Source organism: Dipodomys spectabilis, unplaced genomic scaffold (genome assembly GCF_019054845.1).
Source record: "Dipodomys spectabilis isolate Male_0828 unplaced genomic scaffold, ASM1905484v1 ptg000322l, whole genome shotgun sequence".
NCBI lineage: Eukaryota > Metazoa > Chordata > Mammalia > Rodentia > Heteromyidae > Dipodomys > Dipodomys spectabilis.
In genome coordinates this window covers 303,611-329,612 of record NW_024870999.1, presented here as the reverse complement: position 1 = coordinate 329,612, position 26,002 = coordinate 303,611, and the positions used below count along the sequence as shown (strand labels likewise).

General features: G+C 45.5%; 1 protein-coding gene and 2 pseudogenes across 1 annotated transcript; 1 reads left to right on the top strand and 2 right to left on the bottom strand.

The window, feature by feature from the left end:
- Nucleotides 1-704: 704 nt before the first annotated feature.
- Ykt6 (YKT6 v-SNARE homolog) lies at nt 705-13,140 on the bottom strand. Its single transcript, XM_042702400.1, has 7 exons — nt 12,875-13,140; nt 8,800-8,882; nt 6,247-6,347; nt 5,071-5,175; nt 4,696-4,761; nt 1,957-2,058; nt 705-991 (listed from the first exon to the last, which is right to left on the bottom strand). Exons 1-7 carry the CDS (start codon nt 12,976-12,978, stop codon nt 956-958), a joined length of 597 nt encoding a protein of 198 aa, XP_042558334.1. The 5' UTR covers nt 12,979-13,140; the 3' UTR covers nt 705-955.
- LOC122128095 lies at nt 7,982-8,256 on the top strand (annotated as a pseudogene).
- Nucleotides 13,141-16,403: 3,263 nt separating the features above from the next.
- Nucleotides 16,404-21,260, bottom strand: LOC122128074 (annotated as a pseudogene).
- Between the last annotated feature and the right edge of the window lie 4,742 nt (nt 21,261-26,002).

Below are 26,002 nucleotides of genomic sequence, written 5' to 3'. Positions count from 1 at the left end.
GCTGACCAAACCACAGGTGGGTGCTAGTAGTTTTGGGCTGCTGCACCTACTCTTGAAGCACAAGGCAAAGACTTGTTTAATTGTGCAGGCCCTGGGCTTGCCAAGACAGTCTTGGGGACAGAGGCAAATTAAAACCAGTCTGGGGATGACAGCACCCACTACTTTTATCTTTATGGTTAAAGTCCAACGGCAAGTCCAGGAGGGTGTGTCACCATGCTGGGCAGCTGGGGGCACCTGTGTCTGAAGATGGGACACTCCCAGCTGACCTACCCAACCATCAGAGCAGCCTGTCTCCTGGACAGAATAACTACAACCCACCCATCCCACCCATCCCAGCTCCTTCCAATCACTTCCCATGTTACCAACGTGGAACTGGTGGAAGGTGCTGTAGGTCAGGCCTTGCCCATCCTAGCAGACAGGCAAGCTAAAGTTTGGACTTTGTGTGAACCACTAGCCTACCACATAGCTCTGGTCACTGTGGTGGACTGCCCGATCCCCCACAGTGACACATACAAGATTCAAACTCTGCCCACCCTAACCCTGTCACCAGTGTCCCCTCCCACCCCCCCACTGTTGTTAATATAGTTAATGCACAAATGAAATCTCAAGATGCACCAAGGATCAAGAAAGAACTGCCCCTGAACTCCCTCCCATAGCCTTGGGAGCTGGCAGAGAACAAGCCCTTCAGCATCTACAGGAGCCACTCAGAGTTTATGTTTTCATTTCCCTCAAAATACACCTTTTCAGGCTTCAAATTCTTCCCAAAAGTCACAACCAGACATATGAACTTGAGCATGCCCCACCCTTCTACCACCTATCAGTTCCTCTTGGGACTTTAAAATAAAAATGGCCAGTCTGTCCTGCTCCAGGTCTTTCAGAGCATTTCTTCTTCTCCGGGGGCTGCAGTTCTGATGAGAGTGACAGTGACGATCAGTGCAGGCCATTCTGGGCTGCATCACATGATTGCACAGCATGAGTTTTGTTTCCGGGCCTTGAAGGAAACAAAGAGTAGTTGAAGGGGGTTGGAGGGTGGTGGGTGTGTCTCAGCTTGGGCAGGTGTGGGAGGCAGAGGTCCACCAGAGGCAGCTGGACAGAGAAACTAGTACCAGGAGAAAGGGAAGGAAAAGAGACGGGGACCAGCCTCTCAAGAGTCTGAAGGAGGTTGCCTACCAGTAGATCCCATCACAGAACTTCTATTGCCAGTCTGGCATCCTTATTCCCACTTGATTAATGCTATCAAAGAGTGGATAAGTCCTGCTGTAACAAGCAAAGAACCAATAATGCAATCTGGACTGACTGAACATCTGAGCAATGTTCTGCTGTGATCCTTCCTGGGGGAAGAAGTGTTATTTCCTGGATGAAGTTCTTCCAGTGAAACACAAACTCTCCGCTCACATCTTTTGTGGGAACAAAATAGCTGTTACATCTTTACTCTTGCTTCTGGTCTCAGGATGTCCTCCTAACACCACCTGGCCATTCCCAACACTGTGCAACACAAAGTAAATGTACATACATAGACAGGCCAAAAGCCGCCATCCACACTGGGATATATAAGCACTGCCTGGAGAGAAACAGGCAGTCAGCTGGAACCACCCTGCCAATGCAACAGAGTTCAGCTAAAGGGAATGCACTAGAGGATTCCGGACCTCTTCAAAGGGGTGAGCATCTTAAAGACTTATGCCTAATTTTTCAGCCAGCAGAGATAAAGGGCAAACCCTGGTGATCAGAACTGGAACCAACAGGGGGTGGTGGGGGGGGGGGGGTGGTTATTGACTCCAAAATCAGCCAGGTATAGTCACAGAGCAGAGCAAAGAGAGACTAAGTGAACCTGCCACTAACTGCAAGGACTGGGGAGTGGAATCCAAATCCACTCTGGCAAAGTAAACTGAAGATGATTCGTTCCCAGTGAAGGGTGCCAATAGAAACAAGCTGTGAGGGTCAGTGGCAACTACTCACCGTTTTATAGAAGGCTTTAGACTGCGTTCCCAGTACTTCTGATTTGGACACCAAGTCATCGAGCTTCTCTCCTCGCTCTAACAAAGACTCCATGGTGTTGTGCTGGACAACAAAGAGAAAAGAACTCTTTGTGCTATTCAGTAACTGACTTCACAAGAGCCCCTTGTGGAAGAGTTCAGTGCCCACTCTCCCAAGTTCCACTCCAACAGATGCCACCAACCATGGGAACTGGGTCCCAGAACAGTGAATGTTCTAGTCAAGGAATGTTCTAGTCCCGTGGCGTTTGGAAGCACACACATACCCACATGCATGCATGCATACACATAGACCCCAACAGACTTGGGTAAGCTAAGAAAGCTCATGCATGTTTATACTTGTGTAAGTGCATACACTTACACAGGGAGGGGTCTCTATGAAAAAAAGCCATACTGGGCACTAGATGGCTGCAATGGGATGGACTATGGAACCTCTAAGAGTCACGTTAATTGGAAAGAGGATCTTTGCAGATATCACTAGCTAACATGGATTAGGGTGGGCCCTAATGCAATGATTGGTATCCTTCCGAGAGGAAACAGACACACTGATGTGCACAGAGGAGAAAACTATGTGAGAACCTGGAGTAATTCACCCCCAAACCAAGGAACAGTAAGGATTGCTAGAGCCACCGGGAGTGGAGAGGCCAGACCACTTTCTCTCCCTCACAGCTTTGGGAGAGAACAAGTCCTTCCCATACCTTGATCTCCAACATTTGGCCTCCAAATTGTGAGCATATACTTCTGTTGTTCTGAGTTACCCAGTCTGTGGTTAACTACCACAATGGGAAAGCTATGCTGGCTGGTCCAGGAAACACAGAGAGGACTTGAGATGAGACAAGTCCAAACTGAGCTGTGCTCTAAGTGTGAACATACTGCACTGCCAAGCAAACACCTTGTTAGTGATTGCATGTTGAAAAGACAGTATTTGGATATCCTCAGTTAAATGAAATTATTACATTTCATCTATTTTCCTTTTGTCATTCTAAAATAAGACTCCCACAAAATCAGAATTACACATGGTGTGTTTTCTACAAAGTATTCTATTTCTGATTCATATATACAGTGTTTTCTGTTCCTGACAGTACCTTGACAGAACAAGCTCTACTTTCCTAAAGGGGCTACAAGCTCTAAATTTAAGAAACGGTAACACTAGCCCATGTTTGAAGGAATATAGCGATGGAAGGCCTCAGAAGAGCCAGTGGTCTTGTTATCAGGGCCACTAAGGAAGCAGCAGCTCACTTTTCTTTCAGGCAGCCATCGCTAGATGTTGTCTACAAATGGGGAATGGAACCAGGCATGGAATTAGCAATAAGGTTCTTTATCCTTATACATGGGCAATTTGATTTATGACAAAATGTTAGCTGGAGAACAAGAAATATAGTAAATGACAGAAAGCTTGCCCAACATGGTCTAGGCACCAGGTTTGAGCCTTAGTAACAAAAGTAACAAAAAAGTTGGCTAGATTCAAGTTAAACATTAATAACCCAGATTTTACAACTGTAGTTGGCACAAGGCTGGGTGAACATAGCTCATCTTCACTGGAGAGGGTAGGCATCCCCAAGTTCTGTGGTTTGCACAGACTCAAACTCAAGTAGCACAAGGAAGAGATACAGGACTTGGGTTGAAAATATTGAGAAATATCATCTCAGTAATCAGAAAATCCAACAGGTCCAAGACAGAGATGCTTCAAATTTTTCACACCATTTATTCCAAATCTGCATTATTTAGAATATGGTCAAAGATCTACATCTGAAGTCTCCTGGGCTGCCATTTATTTGAGGCTTTCTATGTAGCCCAGCCAGCTTCAAACTTATGATCTTCCTGCCTTAGCCTCCTGAATGCTAGGCCTGGGCTGATTTTATAAAATGCAGGTCCTCAAGCTCCTCCTGACTAATAAGCCCCAGCCCAGGAGATGCTGATGCTTGTTAAAACTCTGCCAGTGTTGACAGCAAAATTTTCTAGCAATACTAGGTTTTCTTCTAGGCTTCATATCCAATCATTTATTCATCATCTGCTGAATACCAACATAAGCTAAAAGTTGTAAAGAATGCAGGAATGGAAGGATGGCCTCTGGTGCTTATATGCTGGTCAGAGAGATGAGTATACAAGCTGTGCCAACACAGTGCCATTCAGGAAGACTTGAGCAGAGACTGCTTGCCTAGAAGCAGAGCAGAAAATGGATGTAAAAGAAGACAAAGCCAACATGTGTCTCTTAATCTTGCAGCAGATTTGAGAGCTAGGGAAGGATTTTATATAGAAGTGACAGATCTATGGCTACTGACTTATGGAATTCAGGAAGTGAGGGAACCAGTTTAAGGTAAAGAAAATAGAAAGCTGCTCACATTCCACAGGTGTACAGAAGAATGAATTGTTAAGGGTGATTCTGATACAAATGCAGATTCAATCTCATCTAAAACAGGCCCTTGTTGTAGAACACGGGTGCCATTGGAGAGTATAGTGTGCTTCCTTTGGCCAGAATGCTACAAAGGGAGGAGGTACAATGGCCACACTGGCTCCCAGTTTGGGCCCCTCTAAACAATTGGTGCTGTGAACCAGGATACATACAGGAAGGAGAAGGGACAGTCTGACAAAGGTAGAGAAGTGACATGGATGCCATGAAAACAAGGACTGACTCAGCACACACGGGGCAGTGCATAGCCTTCTGCTCCTCATTTTTGGTTTAGCTCTCCATCTTCCTACTTACCAAAATGATTTTGGTCTCATCTAGTTCAGCTTGCACTTTAGTCATGGGGTCAGCTTCTCGAGGGTTCTAGGAAAAAGAACCAAAATAAGAACAAAGTTAGGACTGCACTGGCTACCTAGAGACAAACTCAAACAAGGAAGCTTAATTTTCACAGCAAAAAGACAGCTTGTTTAACACAGAGAAGAGAAACAAAGAGCCCACCTATAGATTGGATTCCCAAGCTATAGTCACATCTGAATGTGACTGTCTGTGTTCTTCAAACAGAAGACTCAAGAGAAAATACTGGCAACAGAAGTTATCAGACCTGAGTGATCACCATGGATGGCCCTTTCAGGATCATGAGGATTTGGGGCCACATGGTTTCTCTAAACCTACCTGGTATCTACTAAGGTGAGCATCCAGGGCTGTGTACTGGATTGTGGCAGGAGATCCTACTGGCCAGTCTATCCTGTCGACCTGCTTGGAGAATTCATCTAATACCTGCAAGACAAAGTATCCTCAGGAAGTCTCCCACCCTGTTCTACAGCCTCTTTAGCAGCCAAAATGAGGCACCAGAGCCCAGGAAGGACATTTAACTGCAAGGGATCCATCGAAGTTAAAGTTCCTCTTTCCAAGTATTTATCATTAAAACATAACCTAAATAGTTGAGGTATCAAAAGTGAAATACAGCTGAATATGGTGGCTCATGCCTATAATAATCCTAGTAACCTGGATGGCTGAAACTAAGAGGATCAAAGTTTTAGGCAAAAAAAAAAAAAAAAATTGCAAGAGTCTATTTCCATGGGAGAAGCTGGGTATGGGTGAGATGTGTCTGTCATCCTAGCTACTACAGTAAATGCAAAATAGGAGGACCAAAGTTCAGACATGGTCCTAGGCACAAAGCAAGATCTTATCTCAGAAATAACCAGTGTAGGAAAGACCAAACACATAGTCCAAGGCCCTGAGTTCAAATCCAGTCCTGAAAAAAAAAAGGTAAAGAACCTCATCTGGAGAATAAAGTTATTTGCATTGAAAATGACAGAATTACAGAAGACACGGCACTGGCCCTCTTATTTTTCTAAGATATTCTTCAAAAGTGAATGAGGTTCTCTGAAGTTAAGCAATCATCATGTTTCATGTGCTTGGGCATGTTTTAGTGCTATGAGGGAACAGCATGAAGCACCCATCTTCAAGTGTATAATTAACACCATACAAAGAAATAAAATGCCCAGGTGCTGAGCTCCATGGAGCAACTGACCTACATCAAGGGAGGGCACCACTGTAATTGTAGGAGAAACATGGAGTGGATGCAGGATGATCCACAGAAGTCTGGGGAGGAGGACAACAGCTGTGAGGATACAAGGCACAGCTGGCCTGTTCCACAAGACAGGACCTGGACATGCGTCATGTGAGGGAACCTGTCAGGGATGTCAAACTGTATTCTGATTTGGAGCAAGGGGCAATGCCTGAAAACATGAAGCTTTTTGGCCAATCATCCCTTGTGCCTAAGGCACTATCCACATTATGGTCCAGACTCATCACCCTATTCCTGCTTAGGTAAACCACACTTACCTTCTCCAGTAATGTAAAGGCCACTCTAGAGGGGTATTCACTGTCAGCAATGACCACACCTGCAAGACTGTCATTTCGAACGTAGACATGGCATAGATACTCTAGGGAGACAAGAGATTATACATGTGGACAATGAAATGAGGGCTTCACACTATTTTTAATCCCCCAAATCAAAGCACTACAATACTGACTCCTGCTGAGTCAAATGAAGCTATCTGAAGCTACTCTGGCATTCAACTGCTTGGGTGAAATCTGTGGAGAGTGGCCCACACTCTCTTAAGATCTGTAAGTGCCCAGAGGCTTCATGTACAAAGCCAAAATGAGCTACAAGGAGTAAGAAAACAAATCCCAGGAAATATATCCCTAGGAACATTTCCTGGTCATTTCCTCAAGCTTAGGTCAGGTCAGGACTATTTGTGTCTTGGCGATTCACAGATCACTAAAGCTCTTGTGCTGCTCCCAACTGAGGGAATGCCACACAAAACAAGCAGCCTTTATTTTCTTAAGAAACCTTTTCAGAGTGGCCCAAAGCAGGAAATTACCTCTCAAGGCCTCACTCTCCCTTATTATGGTAACACAGTTGGACCTGCTCTAGTCTGTGGTATGTGTTGGGGGGAAAACTGGGTCTAGAATAATATTTGTCACTGCTGCTGAGATTCCAGCGTGAATGCACTGGTACTGATTCTGCAAAAGTCACAATCCACAGGATTGCTCATTTCTATCACTTTGAAAGAATTGAGAAATGACACAGTTCACCATACCCCAAGAAGCAGAGAAACATTAATAATCACAACTTATGAATAAGAACCTTCTTGTCCTTAAGGATCTGACCCAGAAAATTCCAATGCTAAACAATAGGAAAACAAAAGCTGACAAGATTATAAGCTGTTGCTATCAGAAAAGGACAGAGATCAGTAAGAACAATTTGCCAGAATGAAGCCACATGATGAATTAGCACCTGATTTTATATATGTTCCCAAACACAGGTCTAAGTGCACATATTCCACAGAAACTGAGAAGCTGGTCAGTGTTTCAGCAATTGTTTTTAAGTAATAAAGTTAGGAAGAGAAGACAGTCTGAGAAAGAACACTGAAATGTCTATAACTAGATTTTACTTCTGTGATATTCTCAGAACAGGAATCCCACGGGAAGAATATGTATTCAATACTGCTCATGGCATAACTGATATTTCTATCATCACTTCAGTAACTCCATATCAAATAACATGAAGTTAGTGCATGCATGGGTAAGGTGGCTTTTGTTTCTGCCTGAAAACTTACATGAACTCTGAATTATGAGAGATAAAAGAATGACTTTCCAGATTCTTAGTCAAAACAACAACAAATACCTAAGGAGCACAGAATACAGTATGACCTCAAGATTACTAGCTAGCCAGGCAGTTCAGAACTTTTAAATCATAGCTATTTGGGAGGCAGAGACAGGGAAATTAGTCTAAAAAAGACTCCTGGCCAAAAAAAAAAAAAAAGAGACTCCATCTTAACCAATGGCTGGGTGAGGTAGCCACCCAGGAAAACACAATGGCTGGATACAGTGATGCAAGGGAGCACAAGTAGAAGAACTGAAGCCCAAGCCAGCTAGGCCATAAAGTCAGACCCTACATTGAAAATAACCATCGGAAGCATTACTCAAGTGGTAGATGGCCTGTCTAGCAGATGCAAGGTTGTGAGTCAATCTCCAGTAACCCTCCCCAGGAAAAAAATTACTAGCAGGAAAGTTTTTTAATGTAAAATTTTAATTATTTAGGTGATATACAGAGAGGTCACTGTTTTATAAGTCAGGTAATGAATTCATTTTTTTTTTTTTTTGGTCAGTCATGGGGCTTGAACTCTGGGCCTGGGCACTGTCCCTCAGCTCTTCAGTTCAAGGCAATCACTCTACCACTTGAGCCACAACGCCACTTCTGGTTTTCTGGTGGTTAATTGGAGAGTCTCATGGACATGATCCCTGCACAAGGATGACACGCAAATTTGTGAAGCGTTCCATATTTTTGTACCTTCAGGGATAACAAGAACTGTAATAAATGAATTTGAGGGGAGGGGGGAAAGAGTCTCACGGACTTTCCCATCCACACTGGTTTTGAACCATGCACAGTCCTCAGATCTCAGCCTTCTGAGTAGCTAGGATTATAGGCATGAGCCACCGGTGCCTGGCTATGAATTCTTTTGGGGCAATGTCACCCCTTCCTTTGCTCTCTCTCAATTTCCTCCTCCCACCCTGAGAAAATGCTTTTTGAGAGGCATGCAGATCTAGAGGGTTAAAGGGTTTACTGCTCCAAGAGAATCAGACCCTTACTTCTCAGCCTCTTAGTTAAGATTCAGTAGAGAATTAGACCCTAACCTTAAGTGAGCTTAAGCTTTAGAGGTAGCTTTATCCAGCAAGTTTAAAGTTCAACATGGAGAAAAGGAGGCAAGAGAAAACATATTATCAGAAGTAGAGCTCAGCAGCTCTCTCTGTGGCACTTAGAGAGCTGTGTGTTGCCTGAGGAGTGGCAGCTAAGCTAGCACCCACTTAGAAAGTATTGAGTCCTCTTACCTTGTTCTTTGACAGAAGCTCTGCTGCCTTTTGCTGAGCGCTCCACAATCAGTTGACTTGTGAAGGTCATGAATTCCTGCACACTAAGAAGCACACATTTACTTATTACTTTCTTCCTATCACTTTGTCCCCAATATGATATGTTAACCTCTGAACTTCTAAGTCAAACATACATTGCCACTTACATTCCCTTTCCTTCAACCATAGTAACAAACAACAAATACTCTGTAAATAGATGCAAATACAAAAGCAAAACTCACCATTTAAGTCTCATCTGTTTGCCACCTAATTTATCAAAACAACCCACTTCTGGGGAATTTTCTTCAGGCCATAGTTAATTGCTAGGAAGATACAAAACCAACTCCTGCTGTAGCCACTGGATTGCCCTGGCAATGCCACTCACCTTCCCAATAAGTGCTACCTCAGGACTGCTGGAGCCCTAGGCATTCTCGAAGAAATGAAGGAAATGGCTAAACCAAGATAAGGGAAGTGGGAAAGAGTTCAGACCAAGACTGAGAGGGAAAAGGTTTTTCATAGGCCCAAAATGGAGATCTAGCTAAAGGGATCTGTCACAGAAGATGGTTAAGCCAGAAGACTAGGTACTATGAAGGGGTCTCTGAGGGCACGGCCAAAGCCAACAGAACAAGTGGGAATCCAAGCAGGATGCTTGCAGAGCCATACAGTCTGAAGACCTGACCCCTGGGGATCACAGTTCTTACTGGATGTCAAGCAAATTACTGTGCACTGCCTTATTAGTAAAATCAGAATTGGTGTGATAGTTAAATTAGTTAATACATGGGAGTCTAGCTAGTTAATACATGGCAGTGTAGATCCATGGTAGCTTGCTTACCTACTAAGCTTTAGACCTTGGATTCATTAACAGTACTTCCCTGCCTCCATGAAAACAAAAACAAGGAAGCCTTTGCTATTAAACTAAAAAAGTGATGGTGCTTAAGAGTAAGACCAAAGACAATGGAACAATTATATTAATCTGAGAGCCTATCTTATAGGGCTTAAAAAAAAAAAAGCTAGGAAATTACTTACAAGTTTTAAGCTTGAGGTCTTGTGTTAGGAAAATGGAAGAAAAAAGAAAAGGAAAAAAGCCAGACTCCATTCTCAACAAGCTAGGACTGTTTATTGAGGAACTCAGAGGAACCCAGCCTTCCCTTGGGCTTGAAGGCTGAGCTAAGGTGGGGTAGAGGATTTGAGTCAGGGGGTTTATGGAGTCTCAGTGAGGAGACAGGAGTTACTTGAGTTTAGTATAAAGTAGGTATCTGCAGAGAATAGGGTAAGTATTCCCTTATTCAAGGTCTCAAGCTTTATTAAATGTTCAAACAGCTCTACATCTGTCTTGCCTAGAAGGTTCCACCTACACAGGGTCTAGTTCTTTCAACCTCTTCCAACCTTTTTTAACCCTTTCCTGGCCTCAGAGCCTTACAGGCTAAGCCCACAATGGAATGTTTACACCCAGGCTCAGGTTAGATTGTGCGGCCTGTGTCAAGCACATCCATACATACCTAGGTAATAGGGTGGGGGGTCAATCCTTCATATTCCATCTTTAAATACACAAAAAGATTGGGCAAGAGAGGGGAGAGGCCAGTCCTTCAGTCTGGTAATCATGGACCATGAAAGATGGAAGCAATTAGGACTCATGAGAAAATGGGCTCAGCCAGAACAAGTACTATTTTAAGAGATATTAGCAAAGAGGTCCCTTCAGTGTTGTCCTCATCAAGTCATCTAAGACTAGTGTGGATATACCAAAGAAGCAAGGTACAAATCCTACAATGAAATCTCTGAGAATCTTCAATCTAAACAGAAAGGAAAAAGAAAAAAGAATAAGAGCCAAGTTGGGACCAAAAGTCCCATCAGAGAAAAGCAACAAGGGAGCAGAGAACACAGTAAACGTCATTATCAAGAACTTCAAAAGATGATGCAATAATTCTTCTGCTGGATAAACACATCAGAAAACTTAAGCAGGTCATATCTATTTAGCCATAGTCTAGCAGCATTTTCCATAAAAGGCAAAATGTGGAAGCAACTCAAGTATCCAAAGGCAGATGAATGGTAAGCAAAATGCATATATAAGACTATACATTATTCAGCTTTAAAAAGGAAATTCTCAAAAAAAAAAAAAGAAATTCTAACACAGGAAACATGGATGAACTTATGCTAAGTGAAAGAAGCCAAACACAAAAAGACAAATATGTGATTCCATTTATATAAGATCCTTTGAATAGCTAAAAATTGAAAACAAAGAATGCTGATTGCTAAAGACTAGGGAAATTAAGGAACAGGAAGTTGGAATTTAATGGATACATTTCAGTTTTACATGAAGATGTAAATACTACATGAAGATGGGAAATACTAACAAATACACATTATGGATGCAATTACTAGTGAGCATTATACTTCAAAATGGGTAAGATGACAAATATTTTATGTTTACTTAATTTAAAAAAAAAACAGCTTCAACACTTTTTGTTTTTTGTTTAAGGTGGGTGCTAGAGGCTTACGCCTATAATACTAGATACTCAGGAGGCTGATATGAGGATGGCAACTAAAAGCCAGCCCATGGAAGAAAGCCTGTGAGACTCATTTTATCTTTTTTTTTTTGGTCGGTCATGGGGCTTGAACTCTGGGCCTAAAAGATGTCCCTCAGCTCTTCAGCTCAAGGCTAGCACTCTATCACTTGAGCCACAGCACCATTTCTGGCTTTCTGAGTGGTTTATTGGAGAGTTGTATGGACTTTTTTCAGCCTTGGCTGGCCTTGAACTGCAATCCTCAGATCTCAGCCTCCTGAGTAGCTAGGATTACAGGTGTTTGGCACTGGGCTTGTGAGAATCTTATCTCCAATTAATCACCGGAAAACTGGAAGTGATGCTGTGGCCCAAAGTGGTAGAGGGTTAGCCTAGAGCCAACAACAAGCTCAGAAACAGCATCCAGGCCCACAGTAAAAGTCCTATGACTGACTAAAACAAAACAAAAACAGTTTTAGACACAGCCAGCAAGGCCTCATAAAGCACTCTCATCATGTACAAAACAAGCTGGAGGTGTGGCTAAGTTGTAGGGACCAGCCTAGCAAGTCATGAGGCCCTGAGTTCAAACCCCAGTCCCATCAAAAGAATGTTGCACTAAAGTAACAAAAACAGAATCCAAGTGTCATATTGACACTTGATTTCAAGGCAACTGACAACGGTCTTGCCCTTTTGTGCAAGACTCACTCTACCCCCTACCATGAATGGGCTGGATCCAGGAGTGGTGCTTCTAACACTTATCTTCCCGCAGTTTTCAAGCAATTACTGGCTTTGTAAACGCTACAGACCCTACGCCTCCTTCCCAATCTTTTACTGGATAGGCAGCCTTTTTCTATACAAAGCCTGCAATCTAGGTTTGAGCCTACAATATGGAGTTTCAGTGACTTCACCTCTCTCATACAGAGTCGTTGGGGAAATCTCATGAAGCAAAGCTGGCTCTCACGACACAGTACAAGCGCTCTCTGGTCTGAATCCCTGGGTGCGAGATGCTGGTTTAATATATCCATTTCTGTGACTCGACCTACCAGTTTAGAACATTGGGGCGTGAACCTCGGGAATCTGCATTATTTCAAAATCCCCTTCTAATCTTCCTAGAAGGGGAGTTAGAAAAACACGGGACGAAAGCCATACGCACAGGAATGGCTGGGCTGGTGCCTCCGATGTACTGCTCCCTCACAGAGGAGGAAGCCTCCGCCAGCTTCCACAGTGGGAAGATCTCCAGAGACCCCAGAGCCTGTCCTGTCCTGCGGGCCGCCGACCCCAGCCAGCCGCGCGCGGCCACGCCCCCGCTCGCCCCTCCCCCGCCCGTCCAGACCGACGCCCCTCCCCCGCCCACCCCTCGGCCAGCCCCGCCCTGGCCTCGCCGGACCCTGCCCCGGCTTCGCCGACCCCCCTCCCTGGCCTCGCCGGCCCCCGGCCCGTCCCACCGACCCTCTCCCACTCCGGACCCTCGCCGGCCCGGCCGCTCCGCCCCGGCCTGGCCGACCCCCACGCCCCAGGCCCTCGCCGGCCCCCGGCCCGCCACGCCCCCGCCCGCTCACCTAGACCTCTGGAAGAAGCTGAAGGAAGACACGTCGTAGGCGGCTTTGAGCAGAACCACCTTGGGCTCGCCTTTATAGAAGACGCTGAGGCTGTACAGCTTCATGGCGCCACGCCCTCGAGCCGCTGGTCCGGTCAGCCGCGAGGCCGGCTCGCAGAGAGCCGGGGGCCGCGCCACTCAGAACCGTCGCTACCGTCCCCCGAAGCCACCAGACCACCCGGCCGCCGGGACTGGGCCGGGCCCGCTCCTCCCTCCTGCCTCGAGGTCCACTTCCGGTTCCGATCAGGTGTTGCCACTCCCGCCCGGCGCAGGGCTGGGGAGATTGTACGCGTGTCACGCCCGGATGTAGGGAGACCGGAAGTACGTTGCAGTGAGGGGCGGGACCCCTACTTGCGAGCCCCGCCCGGTTCCCAGCGCCTGGGGGAACCCGGCCACGCTCCGCTGCGTTTCTGCTGTTCTGTTGTTCGCCGGTTCCCCCACTCTTTCTTGAACCCTGTGCTTTTCCCTTGCCGTTCCTTGAAAACAGCCAATGCAACCTCTTGGTCAGTGGCGCCTAGACCTGTTAGGCCCCTAACTCAGGGTTTATGCCATCCCATCAGCACCGTTCTCTGCAACCTACTTGGCTGGGTATTTCCAATTGCAGAGGTTCACAGGACTGTTCCACGGGTCCTCCCGGTTTACAGCAGGAACTGCTGCTGGCAGTGGCAAGCTCCAGCCACCCAACATGTGGACACACAGTCTTACAAGCCAAGATTGTAATATGGCCCCATCTGCCTTGAGCTGACACAGTGGCCCTACAGGGAGCGGGGCTAGAGACATTTCTAAGAAAACGCCTTAGAACCCTTCGTTGTTCAGAGGACAATGCTTGGGTAGAATAGATTTAAACATATCTACTTGACTGGTAATAACTGTTTTGAGGTTTCCTGCACTTTTCCATGTGCTATCTTCACAAAAGCAGGAAAATCTTGTTACTAGTTTACATGCATAGAAATAGATTCATTTTAAGAAAATGTTAGTAAGAGAGTAAGATTTGGGTTTCAAATGTGAACTCTAGGGCTGGGAATGTGGCTTATTGGTAGAGTGCTTGCCTAGCATGCATGAAGCCCTGGGTTCGATTTTTCAGTACCACACAAACAGAAGTGATTGTGTGGCTCAAATGATGGGTACTAGACTTGACCAAAAGAGGCGCAGGGACAGTGCCGAGGGGCTGAATTCAAGCCCCAGGACTGGCAAATAAATAAATAAAATGTAAACGCTAAAATGCTTAACGAACTCATTTGCAGCCTGGCTCCTCTCCTGGCAGCTCTTCCCACTTCTCACCCCTCTTGTTCAACATCTGTGGTCCTTAGGAAGCATCACTGTGTCATGAGATTGCAGATTTCTCAAGTTCATTCATCTTATTGTAAAGCAAGACTTGTCTTCCATTCTATTGTCCAAGCTATCACCCAACTTGAATTGGGTACTGCAACACCACAAACAAAAGTGAGCAAGTCAGGTGTCAGTGGCTCATGCCTATAATCCTAGCTACTCCGGAGGCTAGGATCTGAGAATCACAATTCAAAGCCAGCCCAGGCAGATAGATCTTCAGATAAACCTTCAAAATTCTTTTTTTTTTTTTTTCTGGCAGTCATGGGGCTTGATCTCTGGGCCTCAGTGCTGTCTCTCAGCTCTTCAGTTCAAGGCAAGCACTCTGCCACTTGAGCCATAGCACTACTTCCGGTTTTTCTGGTGGTTAATTGGAGATAAGAGTCTCACAGACTTTCCTGCCCCAGCTGGCTTTGAACTGCAATCCTCAGATCTCAGCCTTCTGAGTAGCTAGGATTACAATTGTGAGCCACCAGCGCCAGACTTCAAGATTCTTATTTCCAGTGAACCAGCAAAAAGCTAGAACTGGAGGCATGGTTCAAGTAGTAGAATGCAGGCAGTAAATGGAAAAAGCTGAGACAGAGTGCCAGGCCCTGAGTTTGAGTTCTCAAGCTCCAGTATAAGCACACACAAAAAAAGAGAAAAGTAATAGCAACTAGCTGTTAGTCATGAGTGAAGGACAACGTACTGAGGTGATGAATGCAGCATACATAGTTGTGGGGTGGCACAGTTCTTGAGTCCATGATCCTCCTTGAGTTGGTGGGCCCTAGGTGTATGGGGAGTCCTTCTGCAGACAGGACTGGAGTAATAGTGTCCATGACCACAGGTTCTGGGCAATGCTGAGACATACAGCTTTGTCCAGCTTACAGGACATGACTGCTCCAGGTGCACAACAGAACCTCCAGGGCACTGGATAAAAGTTGTTCAAGGAGCAAACTCCCAGGAAGCCTAGTTCAAGTGGGAAGTCCCCATGCCTGGGACCCTGTTCTCTCAGCCCTTTGACAGTCAGCCAAGACCAGGTAGCTGAACCTTTTCACTCCAAATGTAATAGCCTCTGCAGCTCATATGATAAGGGAGCGTTCAAAGAGGCAAACCATGTAGTACTGGGAAATGAAACCCAGGCATGCTAATAAGGGAAAAACAAGTAGTCTACTACAGAGCTACCCCCCCCCTTCCTAGTGCACAAATTTGATGCCATCACCCTGAGTCCTCAGCACACCCAATCCCCAGAAATACTGCTCATTCCCCTGCTCCCTCACTGAGGTGTCCCAGCTCTTGCTGGGCTCTTTGGGTCACAGGGAAGGCAGACATGGCTGGCCTGTCAAACATTTGAGGTCTATTGCCAGCTATGTCAGAGAAAAGGAGGATCAGAGGAAGACAGAAGCAGGTGAACCAGGTAAAGGCTTTGGGAATTAGTATGGCAGAAGATATGGTTGTCCCAAAGACATCCTCTCCAGCTGGAAAGGTAGCTGAGCTGGACAAAGGTCAGGAACTTAGAATTGCGATACATGATAATTTAGGCAGCTGGCTTGTCCTGTCAATACTTGATGACTGTGAGGTTTCCCTAACAGAAAATGGAAGAAAGTCTGCAGAGAAGATAAAAAGGGAGCAGGCAGGACAGCCTGTGTACGGTGTCCTTGTGTACCTCTCACATCCTCAAGTGAGTCCAAGCACTACCTGAGAACAGAAAGAAAGATGAAGGAAGGGCAAGTAAATGAGCTGTGCCCTCAGAATGGTGGGTACACCAAACACACCTAACAAACAATGGTAATAGTCAAGGAGAAAAATAATTCTACAAGGAAACTACACCTCAGGGCATAGATGCCACTGGGCCAAGCTGCTCTGCCACCATGTGATGGCTTAGACCAGAGCCAACTGAAGGACATTCCCACTGCTATGATTGGCCACTGATCCAGGCCTCAGCCAATCAATACTTTGTCCTGTAGGGTCCTGTCTCACACCGTATGCAAATCTTCCCATCCGCAAGTCTGTGAGAGCAGACCAGTGAATCTTGAAGAATGGTGAGGACTTGAGGTACACCCTCAGAATGGCTAGGGGATGGGCACACCAAACATAAACAGTCCCAGAAAGACTTAAAGGTTGAGCATTATATTTTAAATTTCTTTGTTGTTGTTGTTCTCAAGAGCACAAACTTTTTTATAAGCTTAAATTTTGGAGGGGTACAGCATCACATAGATTCTGTGTCCAATAGCCTTAGCAGTAAGGCTGCTTTAGAATTTGGCACAACCATGCCACTATTTCCATGAGTTACCTTTCCCCAGATTACTTTGGTTTTGTTCAGTTTGCCACCAGGAATCACTGTATTGTTTTTTGCTCAGTGTACATAAGCACTTATCTTGCCCAAGTAGAAACTGGTATCACCTAAGACATAACCACCTTCAGTTTTTTGTTTTGTTTTGTTTTTTTCATGGGGCTGAACTTTGGGCCTGGGCGCTGTCCCTCAGCTCTTCAGCTCAAGGCTAGTGCTCTACCACTTGAGCCACCGCGCCACTTCTGGGTTTTTCTGCTTATGTGGTGCTGAGGAATCGAACCCAGGGCCTCATGCATGTAAGGCAAGCACTCTACCACTGAGCCAACTTCCCAGCCCAACATCTTCAGTTTTAAGTAGTGCTGTGTGCTCCCTTTGGTTCCAGGGACCCCACTGATAGCCTTGCACCACAGCCTTCCAGAAATTTTGTCTTTTAGAACTCCGTTCCCAGCACTCCTCCACAGGCTCCAAGATGGCAGAGTGAAGAATTATATTAAATTTCTTTTAATTTTTAAAAGGAAATGTGAAAAACATTTTAACAATGTTTACATTTTGGGGTTGGAAAATGCTTTCCTTAACAAAACATAAAGCCCCAAAATAATTATACATAGACTTAAACTAGGCGTCCGTGTCTCATACCTATAATTTTAGCTACTCAGGAGGCTGATATCTGAAGTTCAGGGTTCAAAGCTTGCCCAAGATAACAAATCTGAAAGACTCTTATCTCCAGTTAGCCAGCAAAAAGCTAGAACTGAAGCTGTGGCTAAAGTAGTAGAGCACCAGCTTTGAGTAAAAAAGCCAAGCAAGCAGCCAGATGCTTATGGCCCACACCTATAATCCTCAGCTCAAGAGGCTGAGATCTGAGGATTGTGGTTCCAACCTAGCCTGCACAGGAAAGTCCTTGAGACTTATCTCCAATTAGCCACTAAAAAGCTGGAAATGGAGCTGTGGCTCAAAAGGTTAGACTGCTAGCCTTGAGAAAAAGAAAGAAAGAGAAGGGAGGGAGAAAGAGAGGGTGAGGGAGAGAGAGAGAAAAAGAGAAGGAGGAATGAAGTGAGGGAGGGAGAAAGGAAATTGGTAAAGCCATTTGTGAAGGCAATGTAGTCCTATCTGCCAAAATGTCAAATGTCTACAACATTTGAACTAGCAATTCAGCATCTAGGAACCATTGAGAAAATGAACATGTTTGTTCACAGGTGGATGTTGTTATAAAAATACACTCCAAGCAACCCCAGAGTCACGACTGAAGACAAAAACAGTCTCAGTAAGGCAAAACTTACTTTGGTGCAGAAGAGTGCACCATTAACCAAAATCCTAGCAAGCTAGCACACAGAGCAGCTGGGCTTCTCCCTTACTTGTCTCTAATGCCCCCATCCTTTGCTCACATTGGCTGAGCTCAGGTTCACAATCTGCTGGAGACTGGCTTCTTTAAAAGAGGGCAAAAACTTTTTTCCCCAGAACATGACTTAATTGACAGAAATAGGATGTAACTAAAACTTAATGAGCTTGTAAGAGGATGTCTTGACAGGAACAGGAAGTAACTAAAACTTAATGCCCTTATAACAGGATGTCTCACAAGGAATCCCTTTGACCCACTTTGGTAGAAAAGACAGCTTTTTTTCACAACATATTTCTGTTGTAGTCTTCTTAGTAATAGTGAAAAACTCAAACTGTCCCCATGACTATTAATGGGAGTTTGATTTTTAGACACAGAACATCCATCTGGAGAAATCTTACTGTCACCCTCCTTACTTCCTCCGCTGGGCCTCAGAAAGGCAGTGAGTTAGGGCTTTTCTTGAGCCCTCCTTGATCTGTACCAATGCCATCCAATACTTTAACCATTAGGGACATTGAGTGCTTGAGAAACAGCCAGCTCTAACTGAGAATTGCTCTAAGTATGGAATCCACACAGGAACTCTGAATCCTAGGCCAGAAGCCTTGCATTGTATTCCAGATTGTTGAGTGAACGGGAGGCTGTTCCCACACTCTGGCCTCTGCTCCTTCTACCAAGTCTTCCACTGCATGGACTGACAAGGGGAAGTGTGGGGGTGCGTCCTTGTCTGAGGATTCCAAGCATGGCAATACACAGTTCCTATGGGCCTCTGCTCTGGTACTGGTGAGCTCAGCTGGGCCAGGCCCATTTTTCTGGTTCAGGTTTCAGGACTAGGCAGGGAAGGCAGCAAGAAGTTTGTGGTTGCCCCAACACACATGTCAGTGCTGGTAAGCAAGGTGGCTGCTGCTTCTCTGATTCCCAGACATGGAGGCCTTTGCACCTGGGGAGATCCTGAGACACTGGCCTGGGAACAGGTGGCAACCTCTTACCAGGTCGGCGGTCACTGTGGTGACAAGGTGACGAAACAGTCACCAGGGTGATGGGGATGGAGGCCTTTGGCCATCAGTTCCAGTTTTCTGCATGGTAGCTCTAATGACAGGATGGTCACTATGGCAACCACAGGCCCTCTCAGGAGCACAGAGGCCCTGGCAGGAGAGTCCCTGCTCTACACCGGGCCAGAACAGGAAGCATCGAATGTGACTGACCCAGGGAAGCTGGCTGGGACGTGAGGGACAGTCACCCATAGTCAGAAGTCATCCTCAAGCCACTGAAGAGTGAGACCTTCTCTGCTGAATGTGTCTAGAGGACAACGAGCCCTAACTGCTCAGCACAGCTGGAGAGAAAGTCAACCAGCACTGAGAATGCTATTCTGGGATCATGGCTCTCATTAGAGAATACCCTATCTGATAAGGCCTAGGTGGGGAAAGGTCTGGAAAAGAACAATGAAAAGAAGGAAACTGTGACTGAATTGCAAACCCCAAATCAGCTTGAGGTGGACTACATTCTCCCAGTGGCCTAGCACTGGCTGTGACCTCTGCCAGGGAGAAGCCAGGAAACGTGGTAGGTAACGCTGAGACCCAGCTCACCGGGGCTGGCGGCTGCGCAGATGCTGGATCACAGAGCCAGGATGGAGGCCGCCAAGAAGGAGAAGGTAGCTCTGCCTCATGAGGCATTCTGGTAACGTCTGTTTGTGTGTCCCTAACACTCAGTTGTTAGACATTTGCAAGGGCTTGCACCTCAGATTCTGACTTTATGCATAAACGCTTTAAGAATAATGTGGCTGGGGTCCCTGCTTCCCATACAGGACTTATAACCTGGTTATTAGACTGCCGTGAAGTCTGGGGAACAACTTCCATGGGAGAGAGGCACTGGGGGCACTCAGAGCTCCAGCTGGGGGTGCTCAGGAGCCTGGGATCATAGTAGAAAGAACCCACTGCCTGATTCTGAGGCAGCATTTGACAGACTTCACAAAAGGCCAGAAGTGTTTGGGCTTCCTGCTTGCAGGAAGCACTTACCAGGGGGTCCTGCTAAGGAACAGAGGAAAGTCCATATTCCCAACAGAAAGTTCTAGACATCCTCCAAGCCAACTCTAGCAGTGAGCGAGGACAGAGATGGGTGCTAGGACATTTGTTGTGAAGCAGTGGGAGAGAATGTGCACACCTCTCCCATGCTGGGAACCAAGCAAAATGGTGGAAAGACTGAGTCAGTGGGCAGGATTCAATCACTTCGGGCATGTTTTTCTCTGACTTCTCTCTTTCTCTGTGTGAAATTACTAGGTCAGCATAAACATCCCACCGGTGAGCTTCTAGCAGAGCTAATGATGTTAGGAGAAAAACAACCACTCCATGTCAAAAGGCCCACACAGTGCAAGCAGTAATTGTGCCGGAACCCTGAGTCTCACAATTGCCTGCCACACTGGTGCTATAGTCTAGATAAGAGATCCTGCCCATGGAAGCCATTTCAGGCCCCCTGGGGGAAGGGTGGTGGTGTCTTGGATTGGCAAAGCAGAGAGGTTGCTAGAGACAATGATAAGTGGGTGTATAGAATGAAGATCTGGTGCTTTCCCCCATGGCAAGAGAGAAACCATGGTGTGCACATGCCTGTGTACATGTGTCTACAATGAATAACTTCAGTTCAGGCTGAGACAGAGCTGTCCCTGAGTGCTGCCTTCACAGCCACTTAGGAAGTGAGCCATCTCCATAGGCTGGTGTCTGTTCCCAGAACTTGGGTCTAAGCTAACTCTCCTGATTCTGCTCCCACTGGGAGGGGTTGCTTGTCTTGCCCAGGCCCCCAGAGGGTTTGGGTACAAACTTTAAGGGAGCACCAAAAATGTCATTCACCAAGATAAGATGACTATAAGACTATAATGACTATAAGATAACACTATTCTAACATTCCATCTTTAAAGGGTCAAAATTAATGCAACATTTATAATGAACAAATATTGAATGTAAATGAAAGCAGAATGAATATCACTTATCTCAGAGCCAGGCAGCAGGGTTCAGGGTTAGATGAAAGTTTGGGGACAAGTAGTGCTCACCTCCCTGGCCTTATCTTGGGGAAAACTGGCTTGGCTTTGGGATTGTTTTAAATACCCAATTTTCCCCTTTAGCTGCCCAGGCCCTTAAGTTCCAGCCTTGTGCTCCCCTGGGAAGTGCCCCCTTCCCCACTAAGCCTTCTTCATACTTTCAAAGTTGTTTCTGGGGCTTCAGCAATGGCTGTATCTGTGTGGGCTCACAGGAAGAAATGTCCCATTTCCCTTTTTTTTATTATATTAGAGAGGGCTGGTATTGCTCTTTCTACTTTTCTTGCTGTAAGCAGCCATCTTGCTTGGACTGACCTTCTGATCTCATCCGCAATCATTCCTTTATTATCTGCAGTAGCACATGGCCCCATTACCATGTCCAGTGGCTTCTCCATGTAGCCATCAGCTCCTTGGGGACAGGTCCTGTCCTACTTTTATCCCTCCAGCCCTTTCCTACTGACTATAGCATTGCACTCCATCCCCTGATGTACCACAACTTCTGGGTGGCCTGAACTTGGACTAAAGACACCTAGTGGGTGGGAGATAAAGGGCCCATATTGTCAGGCTGGCACAGTGTTAGGTGAGCACTTTTCAGGAAGGAAATTGAGGAGGCAGCATTCCGGGTGTCCAGCCTCTCATTGTCTCTCTTTTGCTTTGCTTCCATTTTTCTCTGATTTCTGCTGTGAGATTACACAGTACCCACGTCTAGCAAACTTGAAAAGGCATCCCAGATGTGATTAGCTTGTTGGGAATAAGTTGATCTTTCTCAGATGCTGGTAGGCTACCAGCCCCTCCCCAACACCTGTCACCAGCCCCTTCCCAACACCTGTGCAAGGCCTGGGCCTTGCTCACTGGAAGTAAGTTTTTTTTTTTTTAAATGTTCATCCTTTTGCTGTTTTGCTTTAAACCGTGTGTGTGTGTGTGTGTGTGTGTGTGTGTGTGTGTGTGTGTGTGTGTGTGTGTTTGCCAGTAATGGGGCTTGAACTCAGGGCCTTGAGTTCTCACATAGCTATTTTGCTCTCACTTAGCTCTTTTGCTCAGGCTTGTGTTCTACCAGTGCCCAGCCTCTGACCTCTGGGTTTTAAAACCTGATTCCACATCTCCCATAATGCACAGATTCACTGTCACTGCCTTGGGACAGCCAAGTGCAGAGGTCTACACCAGGCAGCAAATCTGGCAGCTCCAAGGCCCTCAGGAGACAAAGGTCCTCCTGGCCCTGCCCCACCCCACAACACCACAAATTACCTGTTGCTCATCTGGGAAGCACAATAATCCAGAACAACATTTAATGATAGAGATACTTTGATGTATATGGTAAGTACACAATGAAGACATGTATGTCCATCACTGTGTATTTGTTATTGCCATAATAACAAATTGTCCCAAATTTTGATGTATAAAACAACATATTTATTATACTCTAATTCTGGAGTGTCAGAAAGGCTAGTTTCTCCTAGGAGAAGTTGGGGAACATCTAAAGTTGTGAACATCTAAAGACGCCAGATTCTTTGGCTTATAGCCCTGTTTCCCATCTTCAAAAGTAACAACTGCCTCCATCACCTCTGCTTCCATCAACAACTCTTTCCTGGCTCTCCCTCCTCTTTCTTCCATTTTGTGAGCATCCTCTGATGACACATGGCCCACCCAGACAATCCAGGATCCTCTCCTACTCATAAGCTCCTAACTAAGACACATCTGCCAAGTCTGTGCCATGTAAGGCAACACATTCATAACTCCCTAGAGTTGAGTGATCTGTAGGAGCCATGACTTTGCCTTTTATACTGTGCTGTCACCACAACCAGGAGCACTTCCCTGACTCACTGCAATCCCATTGGCTTACTGGTTTAAGAACCAGTCTCCATTACCCATGGCCAGCTGCAATCTGAAAATGTTAAAATTAATAGTAAGTTGTTTTTTTTTAAAAAAAAAAAAAAAAACCAGCACTTCTCTGAGTAGATGAAATATCTTTCCATTCTTCAGTCTTGCCCAAATGTAAATGACTTCTTTGTTCAGTATATTTGTGCTGTATTTACTACCAGTCCATCAAGAATTTAGGTAATGTCTCAGTTATCAGATTATTATCAATTGTTATCAATGTTATCAGTATTTTCATTCTATCTTCTAGTAACCCTAACCTACCTCACTTCATCTCATTTGTAGGCATTGTGTTCCGTATAGTAAGATATTTGGAGGTGTAGTGTGGACTTGCAGTGAGACCACTCAGTCTGCAGTGAAAATGTAAAAGATTTTATGGAGCAAAAAGTGCTGACGTGCCAGGACCACACCTGGAGTTGGGAATCCCAGGAAACAGCCGGGAGTACCAGTTCACATTGGCTTTTAAGCATTTTTGGCAATGGCAGGGAAAGGGGAAGATTGAGTGTTGGTTTTAGCCAATGATTGTTACAAGAAATTTGCACCTTAAGTTTAAATTTCCCACCAAGGTTTTGCTGGCAGAAGGCAGGGGAATAGAACAAAGGTTGGTGATGATTCAGCTGGGTTAGGGCTCCCAGTGTTCAGAAAACAGCAGAAGCAGAGTTACGGAGTTACAGTTACTAGCTAAAATAGCTAGTTAGTTACTAGGGAAGTCTTATCCACAGAAAGCACAGTTACATTTATATCTTAAAATCATTCATTATCCATTTTATACAATCCAAGTCAAATTTTATATTCCAACCTTACTTCCTCCACCATATCAAGGGCTGGGAAGATGGCTTAGTGGTAAGTGCTTGCCTAGCATGCCTGAAGCCCTGGGTTTGATTCCTCAGTACCACATAATCAGAAAAAGCCAGAAGTAGGGCTATGACTCAAGTGGTAGAAGGCTAGCTTTGAGCACAAAGAGGCTCAGGGGACAGAGCCTGGGCCCTGAGTTCAAGCTCCAAGACTGGCCAAAAAAAAAAGATATTCAGACAGGAATCACAATCATATGGCTTTATTATAGTTATTGTTCTGTTTAGTTTTTGTCATTGATCTTTTGGTTTTTGTTTGTGTGTGGAAAAGTGTCTCTCATTACATGTATACCTCCAGTTGGCCTTGAATTTACTGTTATAGTCTAGGCTGGCTTTGATCTTTTTGCCTCAACCTCCCAAAAATGGGATTATAGGCATTTATAACCATGCATGAATGGTTGTTAATCTCTTGCTATGCCTAATTTATGAATTATATGTTATCATAGGAAAACAATATACATAGGTTCATTGCTATCTGAGGTTTCAGTTTTCCATGGTAGTCCTGGAATGTATCCCCTTAGAATGAGGGGGCTGATACTGTACATATGCACAAACACATTTTTCATCACGTTCTTACACTGAAATACTATTATAAACAACCACACAGCACTGTGGCCCCTTCTGGGCAGTATAGAGGAGAGAAAGGGAGGAAGCTGGATCACACTTAGATTGCTGTCTACATCTTTCATACTAGACTTGCCAACATAGCCGAGGAAAGGTGAGCCGTGGGGCCCAGAAGAAGGCAGGGGATAAGAGGGCTCAGTGAACAGCAGGAAGAGGGGACAAAGAACCATGTGGAGGCAAGAAGGAGGCTTCTGGCCGGGCAGCTCTTAGAAGGATTTCAGTTACAATAGAACATAGGCCCTTTGCCTCCCTGTCTGATCTTATTTCTGGGCAGCTTGCCCAGCGAAGGCTCAGCAGGAGGGAGTTTTGCTCAGTGGCCTGTGTGCTTGGTGATGGCTCTGAGACTGGAGGAACCCTCAGGATATGAGGAGTCTCCCAGACCCTGAGCAGAGGAATAAGCCTTGCCACTGAATGGAAAGGACAGAGAACTGCTCTGCTGGTTTGTAGTGATAAAGGGACAGCATCCTGTCTCACTCCTGTGTGCATGGCAATAGCCAATGCAGCATGGAGCTGTCGTCACCTCACTGGAAGATGTCAGCAGCTAATGGAAATACGCACTCTACAGCCCTGCTGCTGAGAGAAATAAAATATGAGCCACAACACAATTTTAGGATTTCTGTTTGTCATATTATTAAGGCTAAAAGTCAATGAAATTAGTGTTTATGATTACTTTATTTAACCCAATACATCCAGCTTATTACTGATATATTCTACATACTGTCATTGATATTGTCCTTAAAAACAGTTTCTTAGCTTCCTCCAGCTACCATCACAGAAGGCCGGAGACTGGATGACTTAAAAAATAGAAATAGAAAAAAAGAGAAAAGCCGGAAGTGGCGCTGTGGCTCAAGTGGTAGAGCGCTAGCCTTGAGCTGAAGAGCTGAGGGACAGTGCCCAGGCCCAGAGTTCAGGCCTCATGACCGGACCAAAAAAAAATAGAAATTTAGGGGGCTGGGAAGGTGGCTCGGTGGTAGAGCATTTGCCTTGCATGCATGAGGCCCTGGGTTTGATTCCTCAGCATCACATAAGCAGGAAAAAAAAAGCCAGAAGTGGCGCTGTGGCTCAAGTAGTAGAGCGCTAGCCTTAAGCTAGCGCTCAAGGCCCAGAATTCAGGCCCACGACTAGACCCCCCCAAAAAAAAAAAAATGGAAATTTGGGGCTGGGATGGTGGCTGAATGGTAGAATGCTTGCCTCACATGCATGAGGCCCTGGGTTCGATTCCTCAGCACCACAGAAACAGAACAAGCTGGAAGTGGTAGAGTGCTAGCCTTGAGCTGAAGAGCTGAAGGACAGAGCCTAGGCCCAGAGTTCAGGCCCCATGACTGACAAGAAAGAAAGAAAGAAAGAAAGAAAGAAAGAAAGAAAGAAAGAAAGAAAGAAAGAAAGAAAGAAAGAAAGAAAGGAAAGAAAGAAAGAAATTTATTTTCTCACAGTTCTAGAGTCTGATCCAAGGTTAAGGTGCTTGCAAAGCTAGTGTCTGGCAAGGATTTCTATCCTCCCAAGGCTTTACTTGTGTGGCATGCAGAGAGGGTGGGGGGGGGCATGCTTGTGCTTGTGTCTCTTCCCTTGAGAGCGCTAATCTTACAGGACCAAAGCCCCTATCTCATTTTACCTAAATTGCCTTTGTGGAGGCCCTGCTCCACAAACAGGCACACTGGGGCTCAAGGCTTCAACAAATGAATAGGGCAAGGGCACACTCAGGCCATAACATAACAAGCAGTGTGTGTGTTATTTACACAACATATCTTAATGTGGACTTGCTCAAGAGCCATATGTAGCCAGTGGCC

What these genes read in the sequence shown, in the direction of transcription:
- Ykt6 (XM_042702400.1), bottom strand. Translation starts at nt 12,978, where the DNA reads ATGAAGCTGTACAGCCTCAGCGTCTTCTATAAAGGCGAGCCCAAGGTG. An exon ending in CTCACCTTAGTAGATACCAG is followed by an intron (nt 4,762 to 5,070) that starts GTAGGTTTAGAG and finishes TCTTTTTCCTAG; the next exon opens with AACCCTCGAGAAGCTGACCC. An exon ending in ATGAGACCAAAATCATTTTG is followed by an intron (nt 2,059 to 4,695) that starts GTAAGTAGGAAG and finishes TTTGTTGTCCAG; the next exon opens with CACAACACCATGGAGTCTTT.